Raw genomic sequence first — 22,034 nt, 5'->3', positions numbered from 1 at the left:
ATTTTAATGTTATAAAATTTGGGAGTTTAGCATGGAAAACTCCTGGATTTTACCCTCTGTTGGATCCAGCCTCAATCAGCGCTATTTTATGCAATGAAATCATCTCTCTTTGCCCAAACACATCCAAACTGTTTACTACATACGTAAGTGCACCACACCGCAAACATAACTACGCTTCTTGCCGAAGCATGACTAGGAATCATCAGCAGCATGTCTGCAGGAAAAAAATGTTTGATGGGTGCGACGGAGTACTTCATATTAGAAGTTAGTGATTTGTTGGTGTGATACGCATGTAGTAACCTGTTATGCAGGAAACTTTGTGTTGTGTTGGGAAAAAAGAGAACATTTTATAAAATAGCGCTGATTGCATCATGCGAAGATCTGCTTTGCACGACTCGCTACACCCGGCCTGGTGAGGTAAAGCTGGAGTGTGAACTCCAGCTTGTCGGTCTGGTGACTTAAACAGGGTCTCCTCTATACAGATCTCATTCATAAAGTGCTTTACAAACCCGAACATTACAGATAACAGCTGGATTTTCCCGTTTGAGTGCAGCTAGCCAAAATCCGTAGAGCCACTTACGTCTAAAGAGACAGTGAAAGTGGACAGTATATCCTCAGCTTTAACATAAAACTCATTGCTGCAGCCTGGGGCAGCACAAAAGTGATCCATTTAAACTGATTTTTAGTTATAGTCTCCTTATCTTCCTCTGAGTTATCAATTCTTTCACTGGTTAGCTAACATAAGCTAATGTCTATTTGCTGCAACCAACTAAACCACATGACAACATCAGTTCAGTACTGACAGCAGATGGCACTAAACATGCTTTTGAAACTTTAACATTAAGCACTTATTTCTTAAATCCAGCTTCACAGACAGAGTTGATGATGATGTAAATTAGCCTTTGTGTTAGCCCTGCGACAGACTGGCGATCTGTCCAGGGTGTACCCCACCTCTCGCCCTTTGACAGCTGGGGTAGGCTCCAGCACCCCCCGCGACCATGAAAAGGATAAGCAGAAGCGAATGGATGGATGGATGTTTAGTGCTTCATGTCCTCCTTAAGAGGCTCAAAATTAGACGATGACTCCTGAAGGTTTTCCTGCCTGCTAGAAAATCCCTTGAAAATTCTGAAATACAGTGGCCTTACTGTTTTCCTATGCAAATACTGACTGTAAAATATTTTATTGAACAAAGTCCTCAGCAGCCTTACTATTTTTAATGTGTTCAGCATGTGGACTTTTAGGAAAAGCAAACTTGTTAAAACTGGATTTCTTGTAATATATTTACTGGTGTTTGATCCAGTAAGTAAGATTGATTTCGCTGTTCACTGTGCCCGAAGGTGGCTTTACTGTATTTTGTTGCTGCTAGGTGGAGCATGAACTACTGCAGTCCAGCTGATGCTGACAGCATAAAGGCAACTTGTTGCTTAGAAACTGCCCTCGGCTACTGGCACCAAAACAAAGGAGATGTATCTGCCAAGGCTACTATTCAAAAACAAATGAATTGTCCTGGGTTTGATTTTTACAAAACCAGGCCAATTCCATATCCTCCAATTGTGTCCGTCTTCCATGCGGTGACTAATTTTAGCTTGGCTATGGGGTATTATTAAAAGAAACGACTTTCTCATACAGTCCTCTCGAGATCTCTGGCTGACACGACACAAGAAACAACAACACAGAGAAAACGGCACTCAAACAATACAACCCACACGAGACTGACAATTAAAATGCTTCATGCTAAGAAAATGGACTTTTAGGTAAAATCTGTATTTAAAAAAAAAACATTTTATGTTACAGCCCCAGCCCAACAGTAAACTTTCCAGAAAACTGTTAAAACGGCATGAAAAAATAAGTGGGCCAGCTGTAGAATTGAGTGGAGTACACCCACTCCATAAATGATAAATCCTCCAGGAGGCTTTTTACAGGCAGAGCCAAAGGCAAATCCGCCACAGCAGGCTCTGGAGAGAGACTGCTGTTTTATGTGCTGCTTGTTCCTCGATACAGTTCCCCATCATCAAAACCTTTAACACAGAGAAGCCTAAATGTTAAAACAACCATGAACTGATTGAGATGTGCTAGAGTGGGTTATTCTAGCAGCACTGGTGACAGAAATCCCAGTTTCCCTTTCTAAAACATGATGTAAAACAGAAGCAGCTCTGGATTAAAGCGGTCACCTCCTGACCTCTTCTTCAGCGTGTTCTCATGGTCATTGACCTTTTAACCTAAAAGCTTTCAGGGTGGTCCCACTCTGTGTTAGATCTTCATGAAAAATGTCTCCCTTTCCATTCATTTACTTGTGTAAGAGTGACGTTCAAGTATGGGAAGCATTATGATGGGCCAGCATCAGCGGAGCAGGGTGCTTACTGTGGCAGGCTGTGTGTGAGGAATGTCTGGGTCTGGGGCATATCTGACGTTTCCTCTGTGGGTTTTTTTCCCTTTTTTTTTTTTTTTTTTTTAGGGGCTAGTGCTCCTTTTCTCTTTCTCTGTATGGTCCCGGAGCTGCAAGTACACTGCAGTTCACCAAATAAGGGCATTAAAGGAGGAATGCTGCATTAGACAGAAAAGCATCTTTCCCTCTTTTCATGGAGAAAATAGTTCAGCATTAAGGGTGTACTGCTTCAGATAGACCGCTGCCTAGATGGCGAAAAATATCAGACGACGTCATTGCTCCAAGTTAAACGATCTTGGGATTCAAGGAAACCCATCATTTTCCCTCTTCCTTTATCTTATGTACAGTATATACACTGTTCCAGTGGCAGACGCTCATATTAAACGCAGCCAAAGAGTTAAGTCCAATTAATCCTTTTAATCCCTGAGATTTCAGTGAAAGGGGATACTCTTAGTGGCCGTCTCCAACACGCAGTTCTGGCAGTGAGCACAGAAACCTGCCTGTGTTACCTGTTGTTTGTGTGGAGAAGCCAATCAGAACAAAGCTTGCTTATATGTGGGTGTCTGTAAAGCAAGAGGAACTAAACAGTCGAGCAGAGCATGATTTCTGAATATTAAAATAGCCAGAACATTAAAAAAAACTATATATTTTGTTACTAATTCTTGTCTAAAATATTAATTAACATTAGTTATTATTATTCTGCCCTTGAAGGGAAGGAGTGTGTAATCGATTCTGTCTGTTTGCTAGCAGTCTAGTGTCCGCAGTTTTCTAGATATCATTTTCATATTTTGTGTGACGGTAGATACCAATAAGAGCTAGTCCTGATTTTATCAGTGTGAACAGTGGGTCAAGGTCACGCCGAACGTGAAAAATCAGCAGAACCTTAAGAGATAATATACTAGGCCTGGGAGGACATGAATACCTAGGTTGGCTTAGTATTTGACCTTGACCTTCATTGTCAGCGCCCAAAGTTCACCTTGAAAAAATTTCAAGAAACCATATTGAGTAATATATCATACGAAAGGGCACGGAGAGCACACTTTACGCTCTACGACATCATAATGACAGCATAACGACAGCATAACAGGATGTCATCATATTGTACTAAAAACAAAACATGAAAGGTTAGTCTATCCTTTGCCCTTTGGGGCGAGTTTCACTCTGCGTGGTCTTGTTTTTTGTTCTTTTTTTTAAATTTTACCAGCGTGTGGTAGGATTTTAGTCAGGTTTCCAGTCACTCCAAATGTTTACTTGTCCTTCCCAACTAAACAGCTTGTTTCAGACATTGGAGGAACTGTGGCAATTCCAAGGATTTTTTTCTAGTCATACTGCTGAGCTCTACAGTGACGGAGAGAGACAGCGCTGTATTCTATAGTCTTTACGCACATGTTCAGCACTTTGGCTAGTGGCTGCTGTTTGAAGTGCTTTATAAATACATTTGGCTTGGCTTTGCAAGTGTGTGTGTCAAAAATCTGTCTTGTCTGTTTAGCAGAGAAGCAGCAACAAGGAAGAATAAAGAAGAGGAAGGGTTAGCATTCTGCATTCTGCTGCTCAAATGCAACAAGTGGTCTACAGTTTAGAAAGTATTATTTATAGTCGAGAATGCCATATAGTACCCTGTGACTACACAGTGCAAATTATTGGTCAATAGTTTTACAAAATGTAAAACCTTACACAGCATCTCCACCTGACTGAATGAGTGTGAACCATAATTATAATCAAAACTATTGTTTTAGTCTTAGTCAGTAAAAAGAAACAAACACTGAACCCTTCTGAAGCATCTTGATAGCAAAGCTATAAAATAAGGTTCCAAATGTGTCGTTTTCCCTTCATGCGACAATAAAAGTGTAGAGAATGCCATCAAAACAGTTAAAGACAAAGAGCGAGTAGGAGTGGCTCATCTAAATCTCTGATACAACAAGGCCAGAGAAAGTCAGAGAAACAGGAATAAATGTCAACCTCAATCACATCATTTCAACCCTCCATTGGTGGCTTGAGCTACTCTGTAAACAACCATGAGCCTGATGAGTTTGAAAACAGTAACGGTTGTCATAAGCTCCGAGGGCTTGGAGAGTTCCTATCTTCAGGGGTCTAGAGCACAAAGCGGCCACTTCCCTGACCCACTTTTCCTGCCTTGTGGAGCAGATGAAAAGACCAAAAGACAATGAGGCAGACAGTTTTGGAATCCCTGTTACAATGAGAGGAAAACAACTGCACACCAGCCTGGGTGTCGCTGGAAACACATTACACAGTGGAAACGTGCACACGCACGCTCACAAGCACCACATTTCCTCCCATTGTCATCACTGGCAACAGAAAAGAGATTCACCATGTGCTGATGTAAAGTCAGCTCATCTCCCTCCCCCTCACTGTCCTGCTCACTCACAAAAAGAAAGATGAAAGGCAAAGGTAAACACTCGTGTGACCTATGATTTCTACAGGATACATGAGAAAGTCACTCTCTGTGTTTCCGGCAGGCTGGTTGGTAGTGTGCGGCCCCCAGTGTTTACTCACAAGCAGCCTAATCTCCAGCCTGATCGGCTGGTATGGGTTTGGTCACCCGTGTCGCATTCCCCTGGCGCTACACTAGCACAAGGCGCAGGCTCAGAGCGGGCAGGAGACACTTCCCAGCCTTTTACTCTCTATAGCTTGGAAAAAAGCTATAGAGAGTAAATGTTTAACTCAAAGTCTCCACAACATTAAACATGCACCTTTACTTATTTCAATGAAATGATTCAGTTCTATTCGCTCCTCTGTGAACTAGTGAGGAAAGTTTCTAATGCGGTTTGAGATTTTCAGCACTGCTAAGTGTTTTTAATCAACCTTCAGTATCAAGACCACATTCCCAGACAGAACTGAGAACACGCTACAAACAATAAAACACTAAATGTTTCTGCTGCACAGCAGAAGCAAGCGAAGCAAGCAAACTTCCTAGGAGAACGTCTAAAATTGGAAATGTGGGAGTCAGAAATCATTAAGCCACATCACATGATTTTAGTAGCTGCATTACTTTTGACTACGCAGCAACAAACCATATGAAGTGCTTACTAACTGCATGCTTTATCCACAACATGCATCAGAGTCATTATACACACACAAGCAAGCATGGGGTCTAAACTGAGCACAATTTATTGGATGAAGTGAAAAACCATCCATACAAATATTGACTGATTGATTTAAGAATCTTTTAGAGTTTTCCATTGTTCCTGTAAATGATTAGAACTCTTTCTGCTTGCATTTAAATGTTTCACGCTTTAACATTTCTCAACTGCTAACCAATAACAAGTTGCCTTTGCAGCTGTGTTAAAATCAGCTGGTCTGTGGGTAGCTTATGTTTGTTGTATGCGCTGCTGTTGCTTTTTGCTTCGTGGTGCAATTATAATATATAATTCCTCCAAGTTTCTAAGTAAAAAACAAAGTTGGTTTTTTTTAGCTTGGTGAGGGGAAACAGTTTTAAAAACGTTCCCCTACAGCCACCATCTGTGCTTTTATGCTGCTTCCCCCCCACCTGTTTCCTCATCAACGTGAGCTCCACTCTTACTCTCCATCCTGTTCAAGCCAACTTTTCACCTTACTGTTATCCCGGTCAGGTTGCATACCCCAAAATCTTTTACGCTGTGCAGCCAAATACCCAGGTAAACTGACAAACACAATACCAAATTTGGCTCAAGTGCCTTTATTTTAGCCAGTCTTGTAGCTTAGTAGAGGAGAAGCACAGTTTTTCATTTTCTGTGGCATCAAACACTGTGCACAACATCTGAATAACTGTTATACTGAATCTCGGGTCTGTCTAGACAGTTTATGGTTGATTTCAGTAACATAATCACTGTTGCCAGCCGCAGCTTCCCACACAGTTGCAGCAGAGACAGTGTCATCCACAAATGCCAACAAAGTCATCTTCTAGCTAGCACATCACCTTCACATCTGCACCACTTTCTACATAGCTCACGTCGGTCTTTATAAACTTTTTTATGTCCTGACATATAATCAGGTTAAATGTCACATGTCTCTTAAGTATACTGATATAGGAGGGTTGTTTTTAACCATATTGCAAAGCCTTAATGAGCAGTTTCCAAAACATCTGTATAGACATCACACAAGAGTATAATCAAGTAAGATCAACAGTTATTGTAGGAAATGCTCCTCTAAAGAAAGAGAGTGACAGTGTTAGTGAAAGCCCTGATGGGTCGAGTGAAACTCAGTGAAAACTGATTCAGCAGCAAAGCCTCAGTCACAGCAAGCTGACTTTTTCAGTGTCTTTTGAAGTAGGAATCACACATACCAAGAAATTGCACTACCCCTAAACTGTACAACTACAACACGCAGACATGGACACCTGCTATGCCCTGAACTTTAAGATCTAAAACAATTTTGATTTTCACCTTCACAGCCTGGCTTCCACGCCCATACAGAACGGAATGCAGAAAAAAAAACATCCTTTACTCACCGATTCGTCCAGGGCAAAGCGCAGACAGCCATGTTCGTACAGCACAAAAAATCTCCGTTGCCATTTCTGTGAGAAGAAATTAGGTATTAGTGGCTAGCCTCAATTGTATCGACTTAGAGGCATCATACTCAGTACTCCTCTTTCAGGGCATTTTTGGTAACTGGAAGTAGATATGCAAGCATTAATGTCCATACAGTACATTGTACGAACATTTTATAGAGCAACATGCAGGACTACAACAAATGCCCTTACCCGAGATCTCTGCATAGGATTGTCAAAGTCAGTTCCTTCAGGAGCCAAGCACAGCCATCCACCATAAATAGGTTTGGCCTGTAAAAAGAAAGAGGAAGAAAAAAACAAAACAGCAATTAAGGTAATCATTAAAACTGGAAAAGAGTGGGAAATAAAGGCGATGGGAAGGAGAGGGAGAAGGTTTTTTGGGTTTTTTTGGATGTTGCCTCTCTTCATGCATTGCATTTTATACACAAAACCGCTTTGCGTGTCTTTTAATGTAATCAGCTCAATATGATGACATGCTTCAGTGCCTCTTTAAACCCATGTGACCACAGTAGATGAGATTCATATGACAAACTGACTGATGGCGTGTTTGACTGAAAAGTACCTCAATGAAAAAGATGGACAGAACTTCCATATAAACACCAAATGTGATCGCAGTTTTTTGTCTGCTAGTAGCAACAACTAAACTGAGATGAAGCTGGATGTGAAGCCAGCTTTATCACCTGTCGTTTTATGCATTTGAATACTGAAAAAAATTATTTGTGTATCGTGTATGTAAAGCCCAACTAAGGATAAGGGTTGGGAATTCGCATCAGCTACAATCTGATGAAACACCTGGCGACGCATAGCGTTTTTTTTAAAAGCCGAGAAATGCGCCGTATTTGATAGCTTGCTGCGAGACCTCACACTGTGCACATCTACTGCGGGTGTGGTGCCTGTTATCGGAACCGGAGTTTGCAACATCCCCTAAAAACCCGAAGAGGAGAGTCCTGGCCCCTAGCCCTGCCGGTGTAGCAGAAATGATGACGGATGATGATGGCAGCAGCAGCCGTTCTTCTCTGTGTGAGTAGCTTCATGTTGTTCGTGTGTAATTTACGTTGAGTAGGCTAACCACGTTATTACATTAATGCATGTAAGGTGAACTAGCAAACATCATCATAGCTACATGCGGCTGTCTTCTTGTTTGATGGCAGATACTCCCTTCACCCTGGCCAAAAAGGCTAAAATGACCAAAGAAAAAGTGGAAAACAATTAAACATGAGAGGTTTTTGGACAAAGTTTGTGTTTTTTCCAGTGTTTAAGCACTGCTTCCAGCCAAGAATGATACCATATATGCCCCATAGCTGCAGAAAAGGCTAACATTGTTATCTTTTTACCAAAAAACAAAACAAAACAGCTGAACATGAGTTTTTGGCCCAATTTTGTGTTCTCCATTCTTTAAGCACCGGCACCGTTTCAAAAGTACCGGTTTGGCACCGGTATCGGATAAAACCTAAACGATACCCATCCCTACTTGTGTATATTGGGTGCAACCAACAAGTTGTGGAACAACATTAAACTTATTATCAACGACACCACTAGCTGCATTCCTCAGAATTTCATCATCAGAAGAATTTGGTTCATTCTAGTTGGCTCGGAGTCTGCCACTATGATTTCAGTACAAAAATTTTTAATGATTTAATATGCTGCAACTATTAGCTTTCTACGTGTAATACTATTTTCATGTTGACTAAAAAGGCATGGAGCGTGAACTGTAGCAGATTTAGTTCACCCAGAGAAAAGGTGCGGCTCTTACACCCCTCCATCCTGCATTGGCTGAAGAGCAGATCAAGACCATCTCTGGTTCGCCACACTCCGGGCCAAAAGTGACATCATAAATGCTGGCTCAAGCGCAGCAATGACAAGCATAAACTCTGTGTCACACGGTCTCTGTGCTTTACACGTTATTCATTAACAAGCGTCTCGCATACAAGCACTCACTCTCCCACCTCCTCAAAAGAACCCAACCTAAAAAGATTTTTCTGGAAAGTAAATGCATCCAACTGCTAGTGTGTTATTCCAATTCTCCTCCATGTCACTGCATGCCTACCATAAATCCATACGTGCCTCGTTCAACTTGCCTTGGCATGCCACTTAGTTGAGTTTTGGTGGGCTGAACCCAGTATAAAGGATATTTAGCATGGGTAGGTGTGATACAGGTCAAATCTGGGGTCAAGAGCTCAGATCTTCATACAGTTAGACACTCCTAATGTGGTTCTATTCATTCATGTGACCAGCGTTGATTTGTTTGCACATACAGACATGTACACAAGGAGATCGCAAAATTCTTGTCATGCAACAACACGGATGTGGAAAGTGTAAACATTGCATTTGTAGCAGTGCATTGAGGGTTTAAGGCACAGCTATGGTCACGAAGCATGCCTCCCATGGAGTACTTGTCACTACCCCCTTAGACTGCAGTGGTTGTCCAGATACTACATGAGGATAGGAACTTCAGTTTATCTTTGGACTGGTGACAACACAGGGAATCCAGCTCTCACCTACAGAATAAAACCCACGTGGTAGCCGTCTGCAGCTGTAAATCCAGCTTAACTTAGGCTTTAGTCTCTGTGATCACTTACTTTTAACACACAACAGAGGTGCTGACATCTTTTCCTGCTGTGCAACTATTCATTCTGTTCTCTGCTCAGAACTGCTGTCTAACAGGACCTAAAAGTACTTCCTGGACAAACCTTTAATCATTTCTATAATTGTGCCACCGCTTGGCAGCATAAACATAATTATATCACTGACTGCACAGTGTTGTGTGATGAGTTTCACTGACATGCAAAATGAGCAATCACTGACACAGATGACAGAATGTTGGCTTCACCATCACTGTTGCACAAAGGTACATGGGTTATCGTTAAAAAGCTCTCTAAATGTTTCTTCGAGCACTGCTTCCCCACAGAAGACACCATATATATATATATATATATATATATGTTATATTTTAACAAAGCAAAAAGGCTTCGACTGCATATCACAGTACTGATTTTTTCTGATTAGGGTGTTGAGAAAAATAAATTTAAAAAAACATAAGAGAGATGCATTGGTGGTTGCCAACTAGTTTTAGTTCGTTTATTTTAGTCTAAAGCTAGACAAACAGACTCCAAACTCCACAAAGTCTGACGACAGGGATTAAAAAAAATGGATGAGAGGAAAACATATCATTGCCATTTGAGCGTCCTTTTTAGGTTATTGAGACAGCTAACAGCTAACAGTAGTTTACATTTACTTAAAGCTTGTAACTTTCAGGGCTCAACATATTGCATTGGTCCAATGGCCTGGAGCAAGTTAAATAAAACAAAAAGAAAAAAGTCAATTCACTTTATTTTATTATTATTTTTGCTTCATTCTTAACACAGCAACAGCATAATTTAAAGACGAGGAAAAGTAAAAATTTACAAAGCAGTAACCGTTGTTAAAAAATGAAAACTTTTTCCTGGTGCTGATACCGGGCACAGGTCAACTTAAGCCTGGCCTGACAAACAGGTGGAAATCATGGTTTATCCACCAAAAGACCCAGGAACTGTCATTTTACAGTAACTGTTATTCAGGAAGTACCCCACTTTCCCAGTTCGTCGAACAGAATCAAGATTAAGCAAACACACCCTCCACATGCCATCCTTTGCAATACAGGACAATTGGACTTTGTCAGTCATCGCTCAGAAAATCTCGTGGTCTGCTCCGACGTAATTTCGAGAAATGTTTGCAGCGGCTGGTTTTGAGGAATGCCAAGTAACAGAAGCTACCAAAATGCATATCATACTCTAATGATCGGCACATCCTGTTCTCTAAAAGCTGCTGCAGCTTTAGAGAACACTAAGCATCTTGCTGAATTTGAACTGAGGCAGTGTGTCCTCCAACTGAAATGCAGATAGAGGAATCGAGTGGTAGTTCTAACTGATACTCTGAGAAGTACGTTTATTTAGCCGGGGGTGCTGTTTTCACTGTCCCAGCTTGTTGGTGACAAAAACAAACGCAGCTGGGTGCGACACCAGGGGACCCATGTGAAAGCCATCCCACTATCACAGCAGTGATCCTCCACACAAAAGACTGGAACAGAACTGACAGGCACAGAGCCGTGGATATGATCTCTAGCCCGTTGGGTGTGTAGTGCAGCCTGCAGTCAGTAACTGCGTTGGAACATTTGGTACATGTTAAACTTATAGGCTGGCTCATAAGCTCAAATAGTGGGATGTTGAGCAGCTGCCGGTGGGGAGCTCTACTCTATTTCCCAACCCCGCACTTCCTTTCTCTCCCTGTGACTCCTGCTCCCACTCCTCAAGTCCCAACACATCCCAGCTCGTCTTTCTCCGGGTCTCCCACGTGTGTGTAAACCTTCGCCTGACTGCATGCTCCATCACTGTCTTGCCTCCCACCAACTCTCCCTGAAAACACGATCAGTTTTCTCCAATGGGAAGAGACCGCCAGCTCCAGTCTGCGAGCACAAAGTCACAGATTGAATGCTGTGACAAAAGACGGGGACCTTGTCGGGGCACACAAACTCCTTTGGTGCATGCCGACTGTAACAAAAGAATTTGAGGCAAACTCCTCCCCCAACCCACCTTTTATTCCAACAGCGCTGAACCGAGTGATTGTTTATACTGGACACTATCCTTCAGACATTCGGCTCTCATCTCTTTGCATAACTTTTCAATGCGGGCTGCGTGTTTCAAAGCTGAATCTGCAATCTTCAGCTGCTTTTGAGCTCTGAATAACTTTATTTAATTTAGGACTGAAATTCACTTAGCCAAATCAGCTGGTCACGGTGTTTTAACAGCATCACGCAGCTTTAGTGGAGCCTCCTTTTCTCTGGGTTGTTGAGTTCATCCCCTCAGTCTCTGCCTGGATCAGTGTCTCAACACTGGGAACAATTTTATAACTCCTAACCCTCATCTTGGACCTGCTGAACAAGACTCAGAAGTTTAACACTGATTAAATGGTGTTACATAACACAGCTTTAGGCCAGTAATGACCTGGTGTCTGGTGCGGAGGGCTAACTGGTTGTAAGACTGTCCAGAAAGCATCCTCACAAACCTTACTAATGCAACTGAGCTCTCTGTAAACTGTTTGAATAGCTGAGACATTGTCCCAGTCGCTTATGGGCGACTGGGACAACAGAGATGAGCAAAGACTGATTTCTAGAATGCCAGAGAAGTAAGACTCTCTGGTTCCTGTGGGAGAGAGTGCGGGCCAGGTCACAGGGAGATTAAAGGAAGTGATGTAACCATTACTCAAACCATCCAGACTTGGGGGTGTAGGAGTTAACATCCAAAAAACTCTTTTTAAAAAAAAGAAAACAAGTGCATGCCCCCCACACACTCGCACAGAAGATGCTGACGTTGCTGTTACAGCTCTTAAGCCACGTTCACGGGCCCATCTGGGCCTCATCATCTGGGATCAATTACAGGATACAACAGAGACTAAACTGATCTGAGCGCGAGGGACTGAAAAAACTCGCTCATGACATGATCTCAACTGAATGCAGCCTCACTTCACAATCCCATTCAATGATACCCATGTGGGGCTGTGAAGCTGTAATGTTTAAGTATCGTACAAGCAACAAGTGAATATAGGAGTTGTTTTTTGTTGTTGTTGATTTTTTGGCATTTCTGTAGTTTTATTCCACTGTGGTGTGAACTGTATCATTGTTTCCACAGGACGTTAATCTAGGTAGTGGGTTCACCACAGTGGACCCAAAGAGAAGAGAGAGAAAAAAATCAATGTAAAATGCTTCTGTTCACTTCTGTCCACTATGATTCTCTTCTTGTGAAAATTAAGAGCTTGTTTTAACTAAACCTAACAATCAGTCCTCAAACACATCCTGGTCCTGGAACGTGACAAATGCAGAACTTGCACTTCACTAAGGCTGAGCCATCGGTCAAATGCTTGGTTAACCTGAGATTTCGACTTCCAAAGATGATAAATCTGCGTAATCAGGACAGAACTACATTTTTGGGGCTTTTATGATTTTCAAGAGGCATGCAGCCAAGGCTTGGTGAGACTGGCTAACTTGGCAAATACACCAATTATTTTCTTAACTTACTTCCTTTTCATTTGAATTGGGCTGTACTTGAAGTTTAAGGTCATCGCAGTTGAATAAATGCTTTACTAATGTTTACCACAAAGGCGGTAAATGTTAAAAGTACAATCACTGACCAAAATAATTGTGATTATGGTTTTTGAAATAACTGAGCAACACTACTGCTCACAACCACCGTGGAAAAGAGGTGTTAGTCCCAGTGTAGGCACCGATTCTCCAAGTCTCTGGTCAAACACAATTTTTCCAATACACATTCCTTCAACTAGTCTTTTAATAAAGGTCATGGCTGTCTAACACTTTTTTCCCCTAATTTTTTCATTTCAGACATGTACTCGAGATAGCACAAATGAAGCATTTTCATACTCATACTATTCTTGTAACAGTGACAATAAAAATCTATTCAGTGACTCCTGGCGCCCCTCGGATAGGTGACCGTTAAAAAAAATCTTTTTTTCCCCTTTAGATTTTCACCTGTCTGTATATTAAGGAAGTAAAGAAATCCTAAGAGTTCTTGTGATTCAGCCAAAATAAACCTCCTTGACTTTCTCTACGCAGACACTGCAATGCTGTCTCGCAAGTCTTTCGGAGACTGGTTGCATCACAAGCCAAGAAAACAGTTTCTTTATTGACGTGATCGTTAATCAGCTCGACTCATCAAGAGGGCTGTGCCAACCTTTTGTCGTTTAAATATAACACATAACAGCTTTATAGCAACAAGCCTGTCACCGCCAACCTCAATTCTTCAAAGCTTGATTAGCGACCAGTAAAATCTCTCTTTTAAAATTTTTTTTTTAGTTATTTTAACACTTTGACAGAAAAAGCTTTTAAATCATTAAGCCTTCTGATCTTTTTTCTTACCTGGGTCAAATCCTGGTCTGTCAGTAGGTGCAGCTCCCGGGGTTTGAAGCAGTTCTGACATTTACTTTTGTTGAAGAAGTTTGCTTGGAATTTCCTACAGGGATTTTCTTTAGCGGTAGACATTATATTTCACCTCTTAATAATTATAATATTTTAAAAAATGAATAATTTCCGTGGGGAAACGCAGAAGGTGGAATCTCGCTGTTTTCTTGTGCGTCTCTTCTTATCCTAACTTGAAAAAAGCCCCAGCACACCGATGCATTGTCAAGCTAAAAAAAAGAAAGACCAAACCAAGAGTTTAACAGTTCTGGGACGACGTTCAAAGCTTCTTTTATCGCTTTAGCTGTATCCAATTGCTGCCTCCCAATAAATAATTAGCTGCCATCAAGCCAGCCTTCTCATCCTTCAGTGATGAATGCCTTTCAGTCCATGGCCTGCAACCACAAAGCGTAGCGGCAAGAAGGTGGCTAATATCCTGTTAGCTTTCCAATGGGTATCCAGATCAATAACGTGATGGTGTGAGCCGCAAAAGCAACATTTGTACACAGTTATGGCCTTCGAGCTCCGGGAAAACAGTGTCATTTAAGTAACAACGCACTCCCATATGAAAGACTCAATCCAAAAGGCGGCTCACAGTCAGACAGGAGGCTACTATCCCGTTCGCAGCACTCAGTCCATGCGAAGTTCATCCAGTGCTCCTTGCTAAGCTAGCCCAGTTAGCTCGCACACAGATAGGCTAGCTAATGAAATCCTTCCCTTGCTGGCGTATTCAACTTTTTAAAGAAAAAGACTCGATCAAAAAAATCAAAAAGCTTCATGTGCTTTCCTCCCAGGTGGGAACACAGTATGCAGGGCGAGCACCTCTTGGGCAGTCACAGATGCCAAAACGAGTACTTAGGGCTTGGTTCCATAACTAGCCTGGTTAGCAGCACTGGGTTTATTTTCTTCTTTCCCAACGGAGCAAGGGGGGAGAAGACAGAAGAGAGAGCGCAAATACACACAAACGCCTGGAATTCTACGTGCTCTCGCGATAACTGCTCACTGCCGCCACCCACCGAAAGAAGACAGTAAATGAAACGTTTTAGTTATACTTGGGGGCGCAGGCATAGTCAAAATAGAATTAATACCACTATTAATACCACTTTAAAACAAATGAGAAAACCCCGTTTTCTTTTCTTGATTTGTGTAAATTGTGTACAAATTTTGCCAGCTCAACACAACAACAACACACAGTTCAAAATATGTATTGATAGATGTTTTTGTTTTCCCCTATTTGAAAAAATTGACAACAGAATAATATATAATTTGGGAAAATGTGTTTCCTCGAAACAGCAGTACAATGCAAACTCTCTGAAGACCAAGTGCAAGTCACACTCACTTATCGTCCATCCCCTCAGGCTGGCAACAAGGAAACATGCCTTAGATGCTGCGCACCACATATGTGTGTATTAATGGCTGACTCAAGCAGAGGCTATTATAAGCAGTAGGTTCCAGTGGACAGCAGCAAGTCAGACACACAGAGAACAGAGCTGTGTGAATGGACAAGGGACACTGAGGGAGGAGAAAGGCCTCGGTTACCTAACTAAACCCTGAAAACATCAACGGCCAGTCTTGCTGAAGGATTAGCTCCTGGTCAGCGCTGTAAGTGAACCAATAATAACACAGATTATAGGTTTGTGCATGCCTGTTGTGTGGTTGCTATAGATATGCACTTCACAAGCTGACTTAACCTCCAATTGTGTGTCAGTCCAAACATGGGGCTAAGCTGGGAATTGGATCTCTGGATCATCAGTTTTAATATGGCTTAGGGGTTTCCTTAATGTGTTTTCCTCAAGTAAAGCAGGAAAAGTAAGGTTATTTAATTTATTTATAAATTATATTACATTATAAATGTGAGGCTCCCTGGCTGCCCCCCTTAGGGTATCCTATGACACTATCCTGGAGGTGACATAGTGCAAGAAAATTCTGTGGCGGCATCACGGCCAGAATATATTTAGCTGTTCTCCATAAACTCACTTTACATGGCAAGTGTGTAGCAAGGCCTCCAAATGCAATCTGTTACCCCAGGACAGTTAACACAGTTATAACAGAAGAACACATTCAAAGCAAATGTGCCTACTATATTGGTCTCAAAGTGTCTTTCAATATAGGGAAGGTACAAATGACATTTGTCATTATAGGGTATATACTGATCTGCTTTTCAGCTACAGTTTAGAAGAGACTGCTAACACCACCCTCACATGTGTGCAAAATTATAAGTTGGATCAACAGCTGATTATCTCAGCTTAGTACTAAGACTGGAAGCAGGGTGAAACAGCAAGCTTAGCCCGTCTAAAGGTAGAAATTTAACCTACAAATACGAATGTACAACATTTCTATTTAACATATTAGTTTGTATGTAAAATAACAACAGCAAAATAAATAAATAAAATGAAATAAAATAAAGAGAAAAGAAAATATATGTGGTTTTTCACTTAGTTACTCCAGATATGCTGTTAGGCTTTAACTATTCTTTCAGTGTTTATGGATAATGGTTATCACATTTACGTAACATGTGAAAAATTTCCAGTTGGAGATCAGGAGGGGGTACATACTTCTGGGAAGGTTTCATCAGAAAGGACATCTGGTATATTTTGAAACCATATATTATACGATATTATATTATAGTTTTTATGAGTACTCTCCCCACACTGACCGGTCTTTTTTCTCTGCTACAGAACATGGGCCTCCCCTCGGTGATAGTGCTGCCCCTGCTGATCGTTGTGGCAGCAGGCGTGTACTACATCTACAATGAGATTTTGCACTTCATGTCCAAGTCCTTAGTACGAAACAAAGTGGTGGTGATCACTGATGCTGTGTCTGGGTTGGGGACCGGTAAGGGATCCAACTTGTGTTTTTATTTTTTAATTTTACTTTGATCTGAACTCAACATTTAATGAACATAATCTTCTTTTCCAGAGTGTGCCCGTCTCTTCCACAAGGGTGGGGCCAGACTGATCCTTTGTGGGACTGGCTGGGATAAGCTGGAGTCTCTGTATGACTCTTTGACAACTGATGCTGACCCCAGAGAGGTGAGGAATTTATCAGTTAACTTTTAATATGGCTGTTTCAGTAAAATTAATGTCTGTTATTATGTGCAGGAAGCTTTTGCAATAAGGTGATAACCCTTAGCACACAGCAAAGCCTTCTCCTACTATACCAAAACAAATTACCAAAATAACTGACAGGAATTGACATGTGACACCAACTTGGCTTTTCAAGTTTTACAGTTTTCTTAATTAGCAGAATATCAGGTTTTGTCCTTGTCTTTACCGTAATCCTGCTCACTCACCACCTCACAGGTCACCACTTCCTCTGGAGAACACAATAGCAGGATATCATGTCAGACAGCAAGTAGTGCACCACATGCCTTCTATGTACAAGCCCAAGCACATGGATGTTTATGGGATGAAATCTAGTATATGTATGACACAAAGCTGAAACCTTTCTGCTTAGAGTTATGGTTGCTATCCTTGGAATATCCTTTCTTTTATTAAGGACTGTGTTCTTGATCTTTGAAGACAGAATGGTGACAGAATTACTCAAAAAGCTCAGTTAACCCTCATAACCTCTTTCTAATGCTTTTTAATTTGATATGAAGCCAAGAATAGAATACTAAATTTTGTTAAGTGAAAATGGAGCTAAAAGAAAATCTTAACGCTAATATGAAGCTCGTGATTAGCTTAGCTTAGTAGCCTGTAAACCTCCAAGCAGGAGGAAAACAGCTTCAGTCTATCTAAACATAGCTGTCCATCAGTTACACACGTGTTCAAATTAAACTAACCCTTGTTTATCGACAGACATTTGCCCCAAAGTTGGTAATTCTGGACTTCAGTGATATGGACAGTATGGAGGACGTGATTGCTGAGGTGGTTGAATGTTATGGTTGTGTGGACGTGCTGATCTGCAATAGCAGTATGAAGCTGAAGGCGCCGGTTCAGAGTATCTCCTTGGAACAGGACAGAAATATCATGGATGTTAACTACTTCGGCCCAAGCACTCTAGCCAAAGGTGGGGTTGGCATTCTTAGAAATCCAGTAGCATTTCTTTGAGTTTGTTATTATTAAGATCTTATGAATGATATTTTTAAAAATGCGGCAGGTGTTCTTCCAATGATGATTTCAAGACGATCAGGCCACATTGTGCTGGTCAACAGCATCCAGGGCAGACTGGCTGTTCCATTCAGAAGTTCATGTGAGTTCCCGGCAAAGGTCACTACAACTCTTTAGAAGTACACTTAGCACTGAATAAAAACAAGAGCAGTGAGCAAGATCTTTGCAAGTAATACATTTTTACTTTTTATATGTGATTCCATTTTAAATCATCTTTACCTAATTATTTAAACATATATGGAATTGCTAGTTAATGGTTAGGTATGCCTAGGTACAACCTATGGCGTCAAAGGACAAAACAGGCAACAATTGAACAAAGTATGCTGTATGGTATGTGTGGATTTCTTCCGTGCTTGCCACACTTCTTTTGTGAGTGTATCATTATGCGTGTTTGTGTTCATACCTGTCAGATGCCGCGTCTAAGCATGCGGCGCAGGCCTTCTTTGACTGTCTGCGAGCTGAAGTGGAAGAGTATGGAATAATTGTCAGCACCATCAGTCATACCTTCATCAATGCTTCTGAACCGCCGCCTGTAGAGGAACCTGTTCCCAAACCAAACCCCGTAGCTGAATGTGAGTAAAACAGTAGCAATGAAGCATTAAGGTGACTGAATGGTTCATGGAATGAATGCATGAAATGTTCCTGTTATTGTGGTGCATAGGCAAAACTAAACAAATCTGTCCTCTCGCAGTTATTGCCAGACAGCTCACCCACGGTGTGCGCCCGTCGGTCCTGGCCAATGAAATAATGCAAACCGTGAACAGGAAGAGGAAGGAGGTTCTGCTGGTCCACCCCATCCCCAGGGTGGCTCTCCATCTGCGCTCCCTCTTCCCCCCCTTCCTCTTCGCTGTGCTGGCTGCTGGAGTGAAAGACTCAGTGTTGGCTGAGCAGATGCAGTAGAAGAAAGGCTAGTGTGTGCGAGAAAGAGATGAGCAGTAAAGCTCACTTATTTTTTTTGGGGGGGGATATGCCAATTAAGTAAATGTATTAAGGACTATATCCTGAGGATTCCAGATGGGTTTGTAATAATAATGCTGAACAGATTGTTAATAATGACCAGTAAAGCACCTTAAGATGCAACGATAGAGGCCTTAAAGGTGCTTTTTGGAATTACCCTCTGCAGAAATGAATGACTATCATCAGGGGGCAGTGTTTTACCTGTGGCTGTATAGAGATACGTGCTGCTGTTTAACCTTTTAAAGTATGAACCTTGAAACAATTACCAGAAAATTCTCGTTTTTTGGGGGGAAATGGAGTTTTTATTGGAGCTCCTGACATATAAGTTTTAATTTGTATCATATTTGCTACATACAACATTTTTTTGTCATAATTTATTGCTTAAAAACATATTGTGCAATTTATTGTTTAAGTTTTTCAGAGGAGTGGTGTCATCACACTGATGATGAAGAAGTTTAAAAAACTCACAAAACCTCTTGTACTAAATATGATACCTTAGGAGCTAAAGGGTTAACTTGTAATATTTCTTTTTTGCTGCCACTTTAATTCTTTGTCCTATAAATAATGGCTACATTAACTTACTGCACCATCTAGTGGTACAACTGATCTTACACAAAAGTACTACAAGCCCCTTCAGTTTCAAATGATAATGCTCAACACAACTCATCAATCCATTTTTGTTTTTAACTTTCTGAAAAATAGGAATTTCTAAATGAATGAATTCATAATAGTTGCTTTTAGACACAAGATGTTTTTGCCCATTTGTGGCAGAGGAAACAAGGTGTGAACCCATTAATCTCATAAAGCTTGAAAGGCTAACATGATAGCATTTAATTAGAAAGCCAACAAGCTGATTTTTGATAAGATATAGTCTCTCTCGCATCTCCACCAGCAAGCATCCAGCTCTTTGTCTTCACTGCTCAACAGCTTGTGATGAAAATGAAATTATATCAAATCAAATCACTGACCCGGGATGACCTCAAATGTTCCTCATTTATTGTAATTATACGGGTTGTGCTTTTTCACCGTATCTTATGTTGCCTGCCTGTTTATTCCTCTTAATTTAGACATTAAATTTCATGTATAGATTAGATTAGAGTGAAACTGTACTGATGCCTGCAGGGAAATGGATCTGATTAAGTGCAAGTCAAGCAGGAAGCGCTTTTGATGATTACAAAACCAAGAGAAAATGGAATAATTGCAATAAATATTAGTCTTAGCTCACCATGTTTCCTGTCTTGTATCTTGCACATTGGCTATCTCATCCTATTAGCAGATAAGCCCTTCTCCAGAAATGAGTCTTCCCATAAGAAAATATAATGCATGATGGTGGTGTTCATGAGCTACACACACAAAATTCATGAAATGATAGAAGAGTAAAGCGATTTTCATCATATAACCTATTTCATTTTATTATTTTTCTTTTTCATGCAGTCATGGTAACAGGTAATTACACTGATCATTAATATATCTTTAGAAAATGCCACCAGACCGTATTCTCATGGAAGGGCTGGTCCTTGGGCCTGACTTTTGTTTCCTTCTTTCAGGTCCTAATTCAGTGCTCCTCCCATTTCCTAAAGGAAATGAGTTCACTTTGTTGGGAGTCTAAATAAACTGTTTTCCTCCCAACATCTCTCTCTCTTTCTCTCTCTTTCTCTCTTTTTTGAGGTGCTATCAGTACAAGTGGACTTAGTTGAATTATTATTTTGTCGATCTCTCTGCTTGTTGTGTTGTGAATGAACTGGGAATAATAAATGGGAGCTGATATACACTTTTTGGTAAAATATTATCATGTTTATAGCTACAAATCAAATCTGGGAGACTCCGCGTTGCTGCAAGAAAGATGTGCATCCAAGAAGAACTGAGCGGGTTATTAATGCATTATATGGGTCTAAGGATGATTGTTGCCAGTTAGCTTTTTGATTCATGATATATAGAAGTGGTCTGGACCCACAAGCCCATAATGCCGATTCTGCTAACTTCAATACACAGACCTGCCAGAACCTAACAGTAAGTAATGTTTTGTGTTCTTCTGCACACTGTTCAGGTCAGGTTTACATGGAGTAATAGTTTGATGTAAAGTGGCTGTAAATTTAAGAGTAACTTTATATGTTCTTCAGTTCAGTCTGTCATTTGATTACTTTGACACCCCCCTCCAAAAAATCTTTAATTCCTGGACTTTGTTTAAATATTACCTTTAAAATTCTTGTTATTACTGATATTTTGTTCCTAATTATTTGTACCTGCTTTCTTATTTGAATTTAATGTGAACTGGTGTTGTGCTGCTGGAATCATAATTTCCCTGAGGGACCCTCCCCAAAGGATTAATAAAGTTCTGTTCTATTCTATTCTATTCTATTCTATTCTATTCTATTCTATTCTATTCTATTCTATTCGTCTTTGAAAATGCACATCTGACACCTGGCCCCTTCAACAATGTCTTTACAACATAACTATAACATTTACTTATGAGTCATGGAAGCATTACGTTATATGAGAAAGATGCGTAAGTGGGCACATGTATGTAAAAGTCAAACTATAAATGAATGTATTTCCCTGTGCATCCTCCAGGTGGCAGCAGCTCATAGTTATTATGAAACCACCACATGACTGGCGATGAGCCTCCTTTCATAGTTCTTATCCAAGGGAAAAATCGCCCCAGCATTTATTCTGATGAAATATTAACTCCCTCTGTTAATTTCTGACTTATGAAATGTATAATGTATAATAAATAGACACAAATTCATAAGCTGTGACCTATTTTTCATCAATTTTGTTTTTTGTCACGTCTCACTATGCCACCTCTCCTCCACTGTTGCAACAACTGTTTTTGCTGTGCAATAGAAAATAAGAAAACCAAAACCAAACAAAAAATCCCACAAAAAACAAGAAACCATATGAATTCCAGTTTGTTAATAACACTGGTTATTCCCTTTAAAAACTGCTGCATGACAAAGACCTTTTTCATGATGTTTACACAGATGTCTTACGTCTAATTACATGCCGCTCTTGGATTTATTGCTCTCATCACTTCAGGGCTGCAGGACACGAGCTGCTAGAATGCTTTGGGATCAATATTCACCCATGTGCTTGGAACATTTGGCACATTATATCAGAGACAACACGTCA

At 40.8% G+C, this 22,034-nt stretch overlaps 2 protein-coding genes across 5 annotated transcripts in view; one reads left to right on the top strand and one right to left on the bottom strand.

Annotated features, from left to right (window-relative positions):
- mpripb (myosin phosphatase Rho interacting protein b) overlaps positions 1-14,890 on the bottom strand; it is a 44,073-nt gene extending 29,183 nt beyond the window's left edge. Inside the window, exons 1-3 of one of the 3 annotated variants that reach the window (XM_086304979.1) lie at positions 13,798-14,890; positions 7,086-7,163; positions 6,834-6,899 (exon numbers count right to left, since the gene is read on the bottom strand). In XM_086304979.1, the coding sequence (XP_086161105.1) occupies positions 6,834-6,899; positions 7,086-7,163; positions 13,798-13,920 (267 nt within the window). In that variant the 5' untranslated portion in view covers positions 13,921-14,890. The remainder of the gene's footprint in view (positions 1-6,833; positions 6,900-7,085; positions 7,164-13,797) is intronic. The other 2 variants (XM_086304980.1, XM_086304981.1) reach the window with 2 other exon arrangements.
- A 357-nt stretch (positions 14,891-15,247) lies between these two features.
- Positions 15,248-21,127, top strand: dhrs7cb (dehydrogenase/reductase (SDR family) member 7Cb). Of its 2 annotated transcripts, XM_086304982.1 has the most exons (8): positions 15,248-15,438; positions 16,367-16,423; positions 16,515-16,671; positions 16,756-16,868; positions 17,637-17,847; positions 17,938-18,030; positions 18,359-18,520; positions 18,640-21,127. In XM_086304982.1, exons 3-8 carry the CDS (start codon positions 16,518-16,520, stop codon positions 18,846-18,848), a joined length of 942 nt encoding a protein of 313 aa, XP_086161108.1. In that variant the 5' UTR covers positions 15,248-15,438; positions 16,367-16,423; positions 16,515-16,517; the 3' UTR covers positions 18,849-21,127. The 2 variants fall into 2 exon arrangements, with proteins under 2 accessions (XP_086161108.1, XP_086161110.1); XM_086304984.1 differs by lacking the exon at positions 16,367-16,423 and having other exon boundaries at positions 15,250-15,438.
- Positions 21,128-22,034: the final 907 nt, after the last annotated feature.

The sequence above is a fragment of the Aulonocara sp. 'chitande type north' Nkhata Bay genome, linkage group LG8 (genome assembly GCF_057382095.1).
Source record: "Aulonocara sp. 'chitande type north' Nkhata Bay isolate Kocher_YH1m ecotype deep benthic linkage group LG8, A_spYH_male_GT1.1, whole genome shotgun sequence".
Classification (NCBI taxonomy): domain Eukaryota; kingdom Metazoa; phylum Chordata; class Actinopteri; order Cichliformes; family Cichlidae; genus Aulonocara; species Aulonocara sp. 'chitande type north' Nkhata Bay.
The sequence above is the reverse complement of the archived record's forward strand: the minus strand, read 5'-3'. Positions and strand labels throughout refer to the sequence as shown.

Coding starts and splice junctions, on each gene's coding strand:
- dhrs7cb (XM_086304982.1), top strand. CDS start 16,518: ATGGGCCTCCCCTCGGTGATAGTGCTGCCCCTGCTGATCGTTGTGGCA. Junction 16,869..17,636: donor CTGATGCTGACCCCAGAGAG/GTGAGGAATTTA, acceptor GTTTATCGACAG/ACATTTGCCCCAAAGTTGGT. Junction 18,521..18,639: donor ACCAAACCCCGTAGCTGAAT/GTGAGTAAAACA, acceptor GTCCTCTCGCAG/TTATTGCCAGACAGCTCACC.